At 52.5% G+C, this 14068-nt stretch overlaps 1 protein-coding gene across 2 annotated transcripts in view; it reads right to left on the reverse strand.

Annotated features, from left to right (window-relative positions):
- The window catches only part of ATP10D (ATPase phospholipid transporting 10D (putative)), a 2065840-nt gene that overhangs the window by 559994 nt on the left and 1491778 nt on the right, over positions 1 to 14068 (reverse strand). For both annotated transcript variants that reach the window (XM_069631716.1, XM_069631715.1), the window contains one exon: positions 5039 to 5115. In XM_069631716.1, the coding sequence (XP_069487817.1) occupies positions 5039 to 5115 (77 nt within the window). The remainder of the gene's footprint in view (positions 1 to 5038; positions 5116 to 14068) is intronic.

Below are 14068 nucleotides of genomic sequence, written 5' to 3' on the forward strand. Positions count from 1 at the left end.
CCTTCTTGGAGACTTCAAGATACATCTGGATGCTCCCTGTCCCTCATCCGGACTCTTCCACGACCTCTGTGACTATCTCTTTCTATTCTCCCCTCTGGCCCGACTCATTCTGCAGGACACGCTCTTGATGCTCCGATCTCCTCAGACCACCCCCTCTCTATCCCTCTGATCAATCCTCTCTCCTGGAGTGATCACCAACTCCTTTCCTCCCATCTCTCCCTTGCTACCCCTCAGGCCAAGCCTATTTCAATACTGCCACCTACCTTCTCGGTCATCTAACCCATGAAGCGGGTGTCAGTTGAGGCTTACGCTACCACTTTCTCTCCCCCTCCCCTACCTCGGGGTGACTGACATCCTGACACAGCCCTTTCTATGCTCTACTCCTCCATCTCTGATACTCTTGATGTTCTTGCCCCTGTCATGGGGATCCGCTTGAAGTCCAAAGCCAAGTGCAATTCTTGGTACGACTAGTCACCCTTAAATGCAAGTGTAGGGTGGCTGAGAGGAAATGGCAGGCTTTCTGTGCATCCTCTGACAAACTGGCCTGCCGCCTGCTCCAAAGGCAATACCGGCTCCTTGTCCGCACTAAGAAGAGAGCCCATATCCAAGCCAGTGTCTCTGCGGCATCTAACAACTCAGCCGAACTCTTTCAAATATGCAAGGAGCTGGCCAACCCTGCAGCAGTTTCTACCTCTCCTGTCGCCTCCCATGGTCTTTGCACGGCCCTGACCTCTCATTTCATCTTAAAAACCCAAGACATGCTGTCCACCCTCTTGTCCTCTCCCACCCCTTATCTCTCGGTTTCCTCTGGCCCTCCCTGCAGCCTCCTCTCCTCCCTCCTTCTCATCTTTTCCTCCATTCTCCTCGATGAGATTTCCAGACAAGTCCGATCTATGAAAGTTTCGTCAGAACAGCTTCTTCCCTGTTCATCAAAAATCACCAAGGACCACATTGACACCCTTGCTCCGACTCTGGCCGACTTCTGCAACCCTTCCATCGCCATGGAGTCTTCCCCTCCCCTCTGAAGCACTCTCTTGTACACCCACTTCTCCAAAAACCCACTGCCGACCCCACTTACCTAGCTCTCTATCACTCCTTTCATGGGCAGACTCTTGGAAAAGCTGGCCATCTCCCAGCTTAATCTTCACACCGACTATGTTGGTTGTCTCCATGGCCATCAGTCTGGCTTCAGAGCTACCAGAAGCACGGAAACTGCTCTCCTGAACATTTGCGAAGACCTGCTCTTCAACCTTGGCTAACATCCCTTCTTGTCCTCATCCTACTTCATCTATCTTCTGCCTTTGACACGGTCAACCACTGGCATCCTGCTCAACCGTCTCCGCGATAACCTGCTTATCACCGATCAGGCCCTGACTTGGCTGACCTCTTACCTCTATGATCAACCAGGCCAAGTCTAACTTGGGTCCTTCCTTTCCTCCATCTCACTTGTGGTGTTCCCAGGGATCTAACCTTTCTCTCTGGCTGTTCAACCAATACCTGGCAACCCGCACCCACCGCAATGCCGCTCTCTGCGCCAACTTTGAGTGCTATGCGGATGACACTCAGCTCGTTTTCAGACTTCCCTCCACTACTTCTCCATCCCTCATCCCCGACTCTGTCGGCCATCCAGGAGTGGTGTGCCGCCAATGATCTCTGCCTTAATGCCAGTAAGACAGAGATTCTCCTCATCGGCACACCTGCACCCTCCTTTCCTGTCACTCTCTGGCCGGCCTCCCTTGGCCCTCTTCCTGCTCCCACGTGTGTGGCTAAGAACCTCAAAGTCATCTTCGACTCCACACTCTCCTTTTCTCCTCACATCGCCAATGTCAATAACAAGTCAAACTAGCAACTGCACCTCCTCAAAGGCATTCTCCTTTCCTCTCCTTCCCCCAGAAGCTTACTGTCTCTAGAGCTCTGGTTCTCTCTAGGCTAGACTACTGCAACAGCCTCTTGCTAAATGTTCCTGCTTCTACTCTCTGCCCTCTGCAACTCATCCAGAACAGGACGGCACAACGTGTCCTTGGCCTCAATTCCTGGGATTGTAGCTCTCCAGCCCTGAAATCTCTTCATTGGCTCCCAGTGGCTGCAAGTGTTAAATTCAAGACCCTCTGCATTGTCCACAAAGTTTTCTGGGGCCTAGGTCCTAAATACCTGCAACTCTCCTGTAAATACCTTCCCACTAGAACTCTTTGCTCCTCCACCGCCAACTCCCTCACGGTCAGTCGCTTCTCCAAGCAACAATTTGGGGTTAGATCTCTTTCCTCGGCAGGGGCCTCCCTCTGGAACAACCTCCCTGCCACTGTGAAACGTGAGGAGAACCATGTCTGTTCCGGAAGCACCTCAAGACCTTCCTCTTTGCTTCTGTCTTCGCTTTTCCTCTCCCCTACTGATCTGTCCGTCTCGGGTCCAGTGCACCTGGCTACCCTCTGATCTCGGGCCCAGGTCCCTGCCCACAAAGCCACACACCGCACTGCCTCCTGGCAACCCTTGCACTTAGGTCTGTATCTTTAAGCCTACAGTCCCCTTACCTGCACTTATCAGACACCCATTGTCTGTGTGTTAAACCTTGCACTTGCCAGCCTGCTGGATGCACTGCCAGTTGTTTTTATCCCTTGCTCAGCACTTTCCACCTCTCTCCTCTCCCTTGCACTTTCCCCCTTCCTTCTCCCCTGCACTTGCACGTTCTCAATGTCACTCGGCCTGGTAAGATTGTTGTTTTTGTCCTCCCTTGTTCCCCTCCCTTGCCTTGTCGTGCTTTGAAACACGTGTGTATGAGCGCGATACAAATGACATATCATCATAACTCTGGTGAGGTGTCCACCCCACTTGCTGTCTGTAGGTTGTCATTGAGGTCTCGCAAAAACTCTCTGGTACATTTGGCGTACCAAATTGGAGACCAAATGGAGCCTTGACATCTGAGGGATCATTCTCCTCATAAATAGAAGTAATCGACTTAAAACAGTCTTTTCTCAGTAGAGATACATAGGTCTTCTCTGGTAGGAGAGGTTTTATGAACAATTAATTAGACGCTGGATGAGCCGTCAAAACTTTTTTCACTGGCGCAGTATGCTTTAGTGGGGTGCTCGGAGTCGATGGAGCAGCTGGCGTTGATGCCTTCGGCGTCGAAGCCAATGGTTTGGCTGGCGTCGAAGGAGCGCTGGCGTCGATGGTGTTGACTACCTCGACTTATACTTTCAGCTCGAGTGATCCTTCGATGTTACATCATCAGATCGAGGCCTCGAAGGCTCCCAATGTGGATCGGGCTTTCGTCCCGGGCTAGAAGGCGCGCAGGATTTAGGTCGAGCCTTTTGCTTCTTTCAAAGGTGCGGTAGGAGCACGGGTTGGAGGCTTCTGTTTTTCTAATATTTTGAGCATCTCTTCTCTGAATGCCTCCCACTCAGCCGGAATGGATTTTTTAGTTGGGAAAGATACCCGCTCAGGGAAAGCGTCCGACGAAGTCGAGGACAACGACCTATGGTGCCTTCTCTTAGACTTCGACGATGATGAGGAATGGTGAGAGCCACTTCTCGATCTCCACCGCCTAACCTTCCTCCGAGGAGATAAGCCTCTTGACTCGTCGGTCGAAGGTTTCTTGGCCAGGGTAGGAGCTTTAGGGATTCGACATACCTTTAATTTCCCCCTTCGTTCCTTCAAGGCATTGCCCATCATCGACTGGCACTTGGAGCAGTCTGAGGTGTTTTTGTCTATCCTGAGGCACCACAAACATTTACGATGAGGATCGGTCAATGACATTTTCGACCCACAATTACAACACTTCTTGAACCCGGTCTTCGGGGTTGCCGGTGTTGATGAAGAAATGTTCTCAATTTTTCTTTTGAAATAAAGTCGTCACAAAAGTGAATAAGCATGCAGTATTTCTCGAAGTTAAAGCTATCCCAAAAAATAGTTACTGAAGCCAACATGTGCTGCGCGTGCTATGTATGCCTTTGAGGACATCCTCGAGACGGAAGCCTTCTAGGGACATCAAGTTGACACCATCAACGCACAGCGCCCTCTGCCGAAAGACATTTTCCGAAGCAGCTGAAGCTGGATATCGAATATCAAAGATGAGGAATACGTGGAGGGCCCAATCCATTTGAAGAGAGATTTACACATACCAATCAAATTAATATATTCTAACATGGTAGTTGTCTCTTGAACTACTTCTTTAAACACATCATATTCATCATCAATTTCTTTTGATTCTATAGGTGGTGTAGCCATGCTGCTTGTTAGAAGTGAAAGAAGAAAGGTGTTGTGAGTAGGAATGACTGCTGGAGCAAGAATTTTTCTTTCTCTTCTACTTGTGGAAGCGTTGTGGCACCAGACATCTGGGGAAAACAGGAGCCGACTGCAGACGGTACTTTGAAGCATGGGGGATCATGACAAGATTATTAAGCGCAGCAAAATACATTTGTTCAAACACCATCTGACTGCCTTCGAGTATTTCAACTGCCAGGACACACAGCTGTCAATGGCAGAGTCCAAACACAAACACCAAAAAGCACAGAAACTGTTCTGAAAAAGGCATATGATGGTTCCATGCCCTGCAATGATTCAAATCTGAGACCTTCGGGTAGGGAATGGGGCATATTCAAAATGTTAAATGGGTTACGGTGCGCCCTTATGAACAGGGTGCGTCGCTTCTATTGCAAGTTGCACCAATTGCACCGTGAGTCTTGAAAGAGCCCTCTCACGTCTAATACAGAATTCTGGATTAAATCTCTTTCATGGAGGGTATTTAGGAAAATGAGCAATCTGTGGGAGGAAATTAACCATTACAAATGGGTCTTACCTCAAACACCGGCTCACCCATTTATTTTCAAGTGTGTGTCACTATGTGGTCACAGACATTAAATGCACAGTGTTAAATCAATTTTAATTTCCGATTCACAGTAGCAAAACACAATTTTGCTCTATGTGCTGATATTGTTATTAAAATTTTTTAAAAAAGAATGCATCTACAAATAAAAGAACAAGTAACAACAAATGTTTAACTGTGATGCATTTCTCACAAACAGAACTACTTCTGTATTACCTGCATGCCTTCTTGACCGGAAATACCCACTCCTATGTCTGCAACCTGGATCATACTCACATCATTTGCTCCATCACCTAAAACGAGAGAACGCATTCTGTTCACAATATTAGTCAAATATCTTTGGTATGTACATTTCTTTCTTTTCTTTTTTTAAAATGGAACCCTCATCTTCCTATTGGGAAAAGGGTAACCTGTTCAAACTGCAGGCACTAAAGATAGGCAGGTAAATTAATCTTTTACTTAACTTATCTTGCATAAACACTACACCTTTAAAGGGGTGTCTCCCATGAAGCATGCAAAAAGAACAAGTTACTTACCAACTGGTAACGTTCTTTCGATTGGATGTTCCTCCAACGTATTCCTCATCTTTGATGTATTCCATCCAGCTTCAGCTGCTTCGGAAAGAAATATCGGCAGAGGGCACCCTGCGTCGATGTCATCGAGTCGATGGTCCCTCGAAGGCCTCCGTCGAGGGTGACATCATCGGGTGTATAAGTAGCACACGTGGCGCCCATTGGCCTCAGTTCTGTTTTTCCCCCTTTCATTATCGATTTTCCACTGTGCAGACTGTGCCGTTAGACAGGTATTTTGCCTTGCGAGAGTTGGAGTGGCAACAGCCTGGGGAAAATCTACAGGGGGGTAGGTTGGGAGGGCGATGAGGAATACGTTGGAGGAACATCCAATCGAAAGAACGTTACCAGTTGGTAAGTAACTTGTTCTTCAAGTGGATTGGGTCCTCCAACGTATTCCTCATCTTTGATAGACTCCCAAAGCAGTAAGGATAATTCTTATGGAGGAGGGATTAGATATATATATATATATATATATATTTAATATCTTCAGATGGCCGAGTATAGGACTGCTCTACCAAAATTTATCTCCTTAAATTGGGAAGCATCTAGGTTGTAGAATTTTGAAAAAGTATGCAGCGATGACCAAGTCGCTGCTTCACAAATGGACCTTGTAGGAACACCTCTTTGCAGGGCTGTAGACGAAGCGATGCCCCTGGTGGAATGAGCCCTTAAGCCTTCTGGTGGGTCTTTTCCCGCCAGTCTGTAGCATTCCGAAATGCAAAGCACAATCCAGCATGATATTGTCTGTTTTGTTACTGATTGACCCAATTATTTTCCTGTGTAGCCAATAAACAGTTGGTTGTCCAATCTAAGCCTAGAAAGCCTAGAGATATAAAAGCTTAAAGCTCTTTTTGGATCCAACCTGTGTAATCTTTCCTCCTCCTTAATAGGATGGGGTGGAGGATAGAATGCATGTAACACAATTTTTTGATTTAAGTGAAACTCAAGATACCACCTTTGGTAAAAATGAGGGTTTAACCTTCAACACAACTCTGTCCTTATGGAACACAGTATAGGGTGGTGCAGAAGACAGTGCCTGCAATTCGCTCACTCTTCTTGCAGATGTTAGAGCAACTAGGAAAGCAGTTTACCATGTTAGTAATCTTAATGGACAAGTGTGCAAAGGCTCAAAAGGAGCACACATTAAGAATTTTAGGACCAAATTGAGATCCCAAATCGGTACTTGAAATGGGTGAGGAGGAAACACATTAGTGAGTCCTTTTAGAATTGTACTATCAAAGGAATTTTGAAGTAGGAGCATTCTTCCGACGAGCGCTTGAAGATGGAAAGTGCTGCAAGATAACCTTTAATGGTTCCAACATTTAGACCTCTATGTGCTAGGGTCAGAAGAAAAGATAGTACTTCCGGAATAGAACATAGAAAAGGATCGACATTCCTTTCTCTGCACCAGTTGCAAAACTTTTTCCAATGGCAACGGTTTAGAGACTTTGTTGCTGGTCTTCTATAACGTCATCTGGAAGGTTCCAATCCTTGTATCTCAGCCTTTCAGATACCAAGAATGAAGGTTGAGCGTTTTGACCTCTGGATGGAGAACCTGACCCTCCATGTGAGAGAGAAGGTTCTCTCTCTCAGAGTAAGACGTACTGGAGGACAGATGGACATGTCTAGAAGGTCCGGGTACCACATTCTCCTGGCCCAATCCGGGGCAATTAGGATCATGCGGCTCCCGAACCGTCTCAGTCTCCTGATGACTTGAGGAATGACGGGAATCGGAGGGAACGCATACAATAGTGGGAAATTCCACTCCACCACGAACGCGTCCCCCAGGGCTCCTCTCGGGGGAAATTCCCTCGAGCAATACCTTTCGCACTTTCGGTTGATACCGGTCGCAAATAGGTCTACCTGAGGGGTTCCCCAAAGGGCGAAGATCTCTAGAATGACTTCCTGAGCCCTTTCCCATTCGTGGGACACTGTGCTCTGCCTGCTCAGAGCATCTGCAGTCATATTCTCTTCCCCGTCTAGGTGAACTGCTGTTAAAGAGATTCCTTCTTGAATTGCCCAATACCAGAGTTGCATTGCCTCTCTGCACAGATGTAGTGACCCTAAACCTCGTCTTTTGTTTAGATAATGCATGGCTACTGTGTTGTCCATCATTATCAGGACATTCTTCCCTCTGACAGATGGAAGGAAAGCCTTCAGCGCTAGTCTGTTTGCTCTCAGCTCCAGAAGGTTGATGTGTAGTTTGGCCTCCAATGGAGACCAACGACCGCTGATTGTCAGATCGTTGGCATGAGCTCCCCACCCCTTTAGTGAGGCGTCCGTCACTACTGTAATCTCCGGCTATGTCTGCCAAAAGGGTTCTCCTTTCAGAATATTCTCTGAAAAAGTCCACCATAAAAGATCCTGACGAACCTTGTTCGGAATCTGGAGAAGATCCGTCATTCGACCTGAGAACAGGGACCATTGAGTCTTTAGAGCCCATTGAAGGGATCAAGGCACCAGAAAGATGCAGGATGCCATGAGGCCGAGCAACCTTAAGAAGTCGTAGAAGCCTGAAGATTTTGGGTGTTTTGGAATTTGGAAACCATCTGAAGAATGTCTTCAGCCCTCGACCTGGGAGGCGAGCTCTTTCCCAGGGATGTGTCTAACACAGCTCCTATATATTGGAGCCGTTGAAAAGGTGTCATTTGTGACTTCTTGAAATTGAGGGAGAAGCCCAGACTGTGGAGGAAATGGCAGGTGACTTTCAGGTGATCCAGTGCCTGTTCGGCAGATCGTGCTATGATCAACCAATCGTCCAGATAGGGGTAGACATGAATTCCCCCTCTCCTGAGGTGTGCTGCCACTACTACCATCAATTTGGTGAAGACCCTCGGGGCGGAGGTCAATCCGAATGGAAGGACTCGAAATTGATAATGTGAGTTGACAACCGCTAACCTCAGGTATTTTCTGTGTTTGAGATGAATCGGCACATGAAAATAAGCATCCTGGAGGTCCAATGACACCAACCAGTCCTGAAGCTGAAGGGCCTGAAGGATCTGAGAAAGAGTGACCATCTTGAAGGAACAAGTTACTTACCTGTAACTGATGTTCTCCAGCATGGGTCTGGCATGGATTCACATGCTCATGAATATTCCCCGTCGTCAGGCTGGGAATCCTCGGTAAAGAAAAAACCAGTATCAGTTTCGTTTCTGATCTGTCTTTCGTAGTAATAACCAATCACTGGTCTCTGCGTCATACTGACCACAGCCAATGACTGCCCTCTACCTAAGCACCGCCTCCGGCAGCCATCTTCAGATTTGGAAGCACGTGAAGTGGCAGTATGACCAAGTGAAGAGCCGCAGAGGGGTAGGCGGGAGGGTTCGCATGTGAATCCATGCCAGACCCATGCTGGAGAACAACAGTTACAGGTAAGTAACTTGTTCCTTCTCCAGCATGGGGTCTGGCATGGATTCACATGCTCATGAATAAAGAATATATAGCAGTACACACATGCACAACCACGGGAGGTGGCAAAGGCTCAACATTAAGCATCACATCAACTCAACATTAAGCATCTTACCTCCTCACCAGGCTCACCTCAGGCGAACAGGTTGCGCAGCACTGCTTGGCCGACACTGGACTCCTCCCTGGAATCCCGGTCGACGCAGTAGAATTTCGTGAAGGTGTGCGTCGACCTCCACGTAGCAGCCCTGCATATGTCCAGCAGGGGCACACCAGATAGGAACGCCGTGGTAGCTGCGATCGCTCTGGTGGAATGGGCTCTCGGACGGCCAGGCAGCGGTCGGTTTGCCAACCGGTGACAGTACATGATACAGCCGGAGAGCCATCTGGAGATGGAAGCCTTCGAGAGAGCCTTCCCCTGATTGACAGGTCCAAAGTTCACAAAGAGTTGTGACGTCTTCCGAAAACCCTTCGTGCGGTCCACGTAGAACTTCAGCGCTCTAGCTACATCCAGCGAGTGCAAAGTCCTCTCAGCCGGCGACGAAGGCGACGGGAAGAACACAGGCAACACCAAGGGTTCGTTGAGATGGAAGTCCGACGGTACCTTGGGCATGAAGGAGGGGTGCGTCCTGAGCACTACCCTCGTGTCGTGGAAAGTCAAGTACGGGGCCTTGCAGGAAAGGGCCTGGATCTCTCCCACTCGTCGTGCGGAGGTGATGGCCACAAGAAAAGCTGTTTTCCACGATAGAAACTTCAACGGGGCCGAGTGCAGAGGCTCGAACGGAGGTCCCATGAGCTTGGTCAGCACCACGTTGAGCTCCCACGCCGGGGCCGGAGCCTTCACCGGCGGGAACGATCTGAACAGTCCCTTCATGAACTCTTTCACCAGACGATGAGACCACAAGGACGTCCGCCCCGTGGTTCTGGTGTATCGGGAGATCGCAGCAAGATGAATCTTGATGGACGCGTGTGCCAGACCAGCCTTGGCCAGCGTCAGCAGGTACGGCAGTACTTGGGGAGCCGTAATCCGTAGAGGGTTAATCTTCTGTGCGTGGCACCAGACAGAGAACCTCTTCCATTTGTGTCCGTAGCATTTAAGAGTCGAGGACGCCCTGGCCTTTGCAAGAACCTCTCTGCAATCGGCCGGTATGTCATATCCTCCAAACTCTAGCGCTGCAGGAGCCAGGCCTGCAAGTTCAGCGACTTCGGGTCGTGGTGGAGGATGGCGCCTCCCACCCTGGAGAGTAGATCCGCGTCCGCCGGCAGCTTGATCGGCGGGGACGCTGACAAGTCCAGAAGGTCCGGGAACCATATCTGCCTCGGCCACGCAGGTGCGACAAGGATCATCCTGCACCGTGATCTCTTGAGCTGGTTGACGAGCCGGATTAGCAGAGGCAAGGGAGGGAACGCGTAGAGGAACAGGCCCTCCCAGGGGAACGAGAAAGCATCGCCCATGCTCCTCGTCTGGGGAAACCTGCTGGCGAACCTCCGGCACTTGGTGTTCGTCGCCGTCGCGAACAGGTCGATCTGGGGTGTGCCCCACCTTCGGAAGAGGCGATCCACCAGATCCTGCCGTAGTTCCCACTCGTGGCACGAGCGCAGCTCCCTGCTGAGTGAGTCGGCGACGGTGTTTTTTATCCCTGCCAGATGAAATGGCACCAGAAAAATCCCTTGGGCGACGGCCCAATGCCACAGGTCCTGCGCCTCCTTGGACAGCGCTGGGGACCTGGTTCCGCCCTGTTTCCTGATGTAAAACATGGTGGTGGTGTTGTCGGTGAAGATCCTCACCACCTTGCCCTTGAGGGACGGAAGGAAGGACCTGAGGGCCCAAAACACTGCACGGAGCTCCAGGACGTTGATATGCAGGGACTTCTCCGTCGGGAGCCAGAGTCCCCTTGCGTGCAGATTTTCGGTGTGCGCTCCCCACCCTTCCAGGGAGGCATCCGTGGTCACAGTCTCCTGGTGGGCTGGGGTCTGGAAGTCCATGCCCGCCGTCAGATGCGCGCGGGTGCCCCACCATCGTATCGCTCGTCGGAAACTCTCGTCGAGCTTGATCCTTTCCTCGAAGCTGCCCGTCGTCTGGATCCAGCGCGCATCCAGGAATTCTTGCAACGGGCGCATCCGGAGCCTGCACATGGGAATGAGGTAGATGCAGGAAGACATCATCCCGAGGAGGGACTTGATGGACCTCACTTTGGCCGCGTCGGCCACCAACATCCGTTGCACCTTGCCCAAGATGGTCCTGGTCCTCTCCTCCGACGGGGAGGCCAGACGGGACACTGTGTCGAGCCTCGCTCCCAGAAACAGTGCGACTTGCGCGGGCACCAGGTGGGATTTGGCGTAGTTCACGGAGAATCCCAGGTCCGTGAGGAGTTGGACGGTCCTTGCCGTGTGGACCACGGCGAGCTCCCTCGTCTTGGCGCGGATGAGCCAGTCGTCCAGGTAGGGGTAGACGTGAATCCCCTCGCGGCGCAGCTGCGCCGCCACCGGTGCGAGGCACTTGGTGAATACCCTGGGTGCCGACCGTAGTCCGAAGGGAAGGGCTTTGAACTGGTAATGACGCCCTTGGACCACGAATCTGAGGAATTTTCGGTGCCCCTTTAGGATGGGAATGTGGAAGTAGGCATCCTCCAAATCCAACGACGATAGGAAGTCTCCCTCCTCCAGCTGACCCAGGACGTGCTGGAGGGTGACCATCCGGAACTTCTGCGCCTTGATGAACTTGTTCAGACGTCGCAGGTCTAGGATGGGGCGCCATCCTCCCGTCTTCTTCTTCACGAGGAAGTATCTCGAGTAGACTCCGGAGCCCCGAAGCCTCTTTGGGACGAGTTCGATGGCGCCCTTTCTGAGCATCGCCTTTACCTCCAGGAGAAGTTGAGGGACGTGAAGTTCTTTCCTGGCCACGGGGGGGACGCGCGGGCACCTTCTTTGAAACTCGAGCGCGTGGCCCCGGGCCAGGGCGTCCAGCACCCAACGGTCGGTGGAGATGGACTCCCACACGCTGACGAAGCCCGCCAGCCGGCCTCCCACCGGGGTGCTTCGGTGGGGGCCCGACCCCACGGCCGGTTCAATCCTGCTTGGACGTGGCCTTGCCGCCTTGACCTCCTTGGCGACGACGGCGGGGTCCGCTAGACTTGCCTCGTCCTCTGTAGGCCTCTTGCGACGACGAGCGGGCCGCTTGACGGTAGGAAGCGAAACCGCCGCCGGAACCTTTGGAGGCGCCCTTGCCTCCGCCGCTCCGAAAGGGCGTCCGTCGTTGCTGCAGGACTCCAAGGGCCCGGGCCGTCTCAGTATCCGCCTTGATGGCCTGAAGGGAATCGTCCACTGTCTTGCCAAACAGGTTGTTCCCGTCGAAGGGCATGTCCAGGACTCTGGTCTGGACGTCCTGCCGGAAGTCCGTAGCTTTGAGCCATCCACGACGTCGAAGGCAAACGCTGTTGCCCAGCTGGCGGAACCCAGTGTCGGCAATGTCCGTCGCCACGGTGATGGCGTGGTCCGAGGCCACCTCACCTTCCTGCAGGATCTCCAGGGCCTCCGCCCTCTTGTCGTCCGGCAGAAAATCCAGCAGGGGAGCTATCTTGTACCAGAGCTCCCTGTCGTAGCGGGCCACGATAGCCAAGGCGTTGGCCGCTTTAATCGTCGTCGCTGCCGACGAGATGACTCTACGTCCCATAGCATCCAACTTCTTTCCCTCGCCGTCCGGCGGGGAAGTCGATGTGGAGGCCGCACCCCCCCCCCCCCGCTTTCTTCCTGGCTGCCGCGGAGACGACGGAATCCGGGGTAGGCTGCGCCCGGAGGCATAGGGGGGCCGTGTCAGGGACCCGGTACTTTTTCTCGTACCGGTCTCTTCTAGCTGGCATCGTGGAAGGGTTCTTGAGGAGGGAAAGGCCCTCATCATCCCAAATGTCGTCCAACAGAGGCACTGCGAGGACCGTCTTACTCTTGGCCTCGCGCCGCTGATAAAGGAAGCCTTCCTTTTTCTTCTCCTCAGGGCAGAGTTGGAAAAGCTCGGAAGCCCTGGAGATCATGGAATGGAAAGATCCGATCTCGTCGGGCGGAGAAGCCCTGGTGGGAGGCGACGACGGAATATCCTCGTCGTATGCCTCGTCGTCCGTACCCGTCGCTGCCGTGTCCGTCCCCGTATCATCCCCTCGGGTGGACGGGGAGGAAGGTTGGACGGGGCGCGACGGTTGAAAAGGAGGTGGTGGATGGATCCTTCTTTTCTTGGTAGGGGGAACACCAGAAGGTCCCGGTTCTGGATCCCCCGACGGGAGAGGTTCCTCCGTCGGTAACGGTAGCCTCGATCTTATCTCGGAGCATAAGGACTGTATGGCCAACAAAATGGCCGCCGAGTTGTCTCGCGGCACTGGCAGAGGGGAATCCGACGGGCGAGCAGGGGCCCCGTCGGAATCCTCGACGATGTCGTCGTCGTCACCTGCGTCGGGGTCCCTTCCGACGGGCTGGCCTTGTTCCACGCCTAGGCCGTGGCTTAAGACCTCGATCAGCTCCTCTTCTGAGGTTGAGGCCGAATCTACGACGACGCCCTGCCCCCCCTTCTTCCCCACGGAGGGTTTCACGGGGGTCCTATCGATGGGCACAAAAGAAGACTCCCTCCGAGGAGGCAGGGAGATTCTGGGCCCTGAGGTCGCCACCACTGGTGCAGCCTCCACAGACTGAGCCAGGGCCGCCGCGACCGTTTCGATAGAGGGCTTGGTCGGATGGATCAAGGCCTTCACCACCTTAGGTGCGCTCACCGCCTTATCCTTGAGGGAGGGGGCACTGCCACGCTCCTCCTCTGCCTTAGAGCTCGACCGGGGCCTCTCCAGGAGCTTCGCCGGGTGCTCGGCCTTCCTCTTACCCGACCCAGAGCGTTGGCTCGTGGTTGATGGTGCCGGGGAGGGTGCGCCCTGCCTGGCGCCCGTAGAGCCCGACCGTTCGGCGCTCCCGGTGCCAGCGGACTCGCGGTGCTTGGCCTTATGTTGGGCCCCCGTCGCCGGGGCGCCCTCAAAGGTCTTAGAAGACCGCTCGGATTTCTTCTTCTTCTCGCCAGACGGGCTCTTACCCTCCAGCCAGTTGGCGAGGCGTTGATGACGGTCCTTCATGGTCCGTTCCGACATGTTGCCGCGAAACGCACAGTCCTTCTCCACGTGCGTTTTGTCCTCATGAAGGCAGTAAAGGCAGAAAGAGTGTTCGTCCTCTTTAAAGACGTTCTGCAGCTGGCATCCAGGGCAGACCCTGAACAGCTTTCCGGGCGTCGAGCTTCCCTTCT

Source organism: Ambystoma mexicanum, chromosome 6q (genome assembly GCF_040938575.1).
Source record: "Ambystoma mexicanum isolate Mex_15411 chromosome 6q, UKY_AmexF1_1, whole genome shotgun sequence".
Lineage (NCBI taxonomy): Eukaryota > Metazoa > Chordata > Amphibia > Caudata > Ambystomatidae > Ambystoma > Ambystoma mexicanum.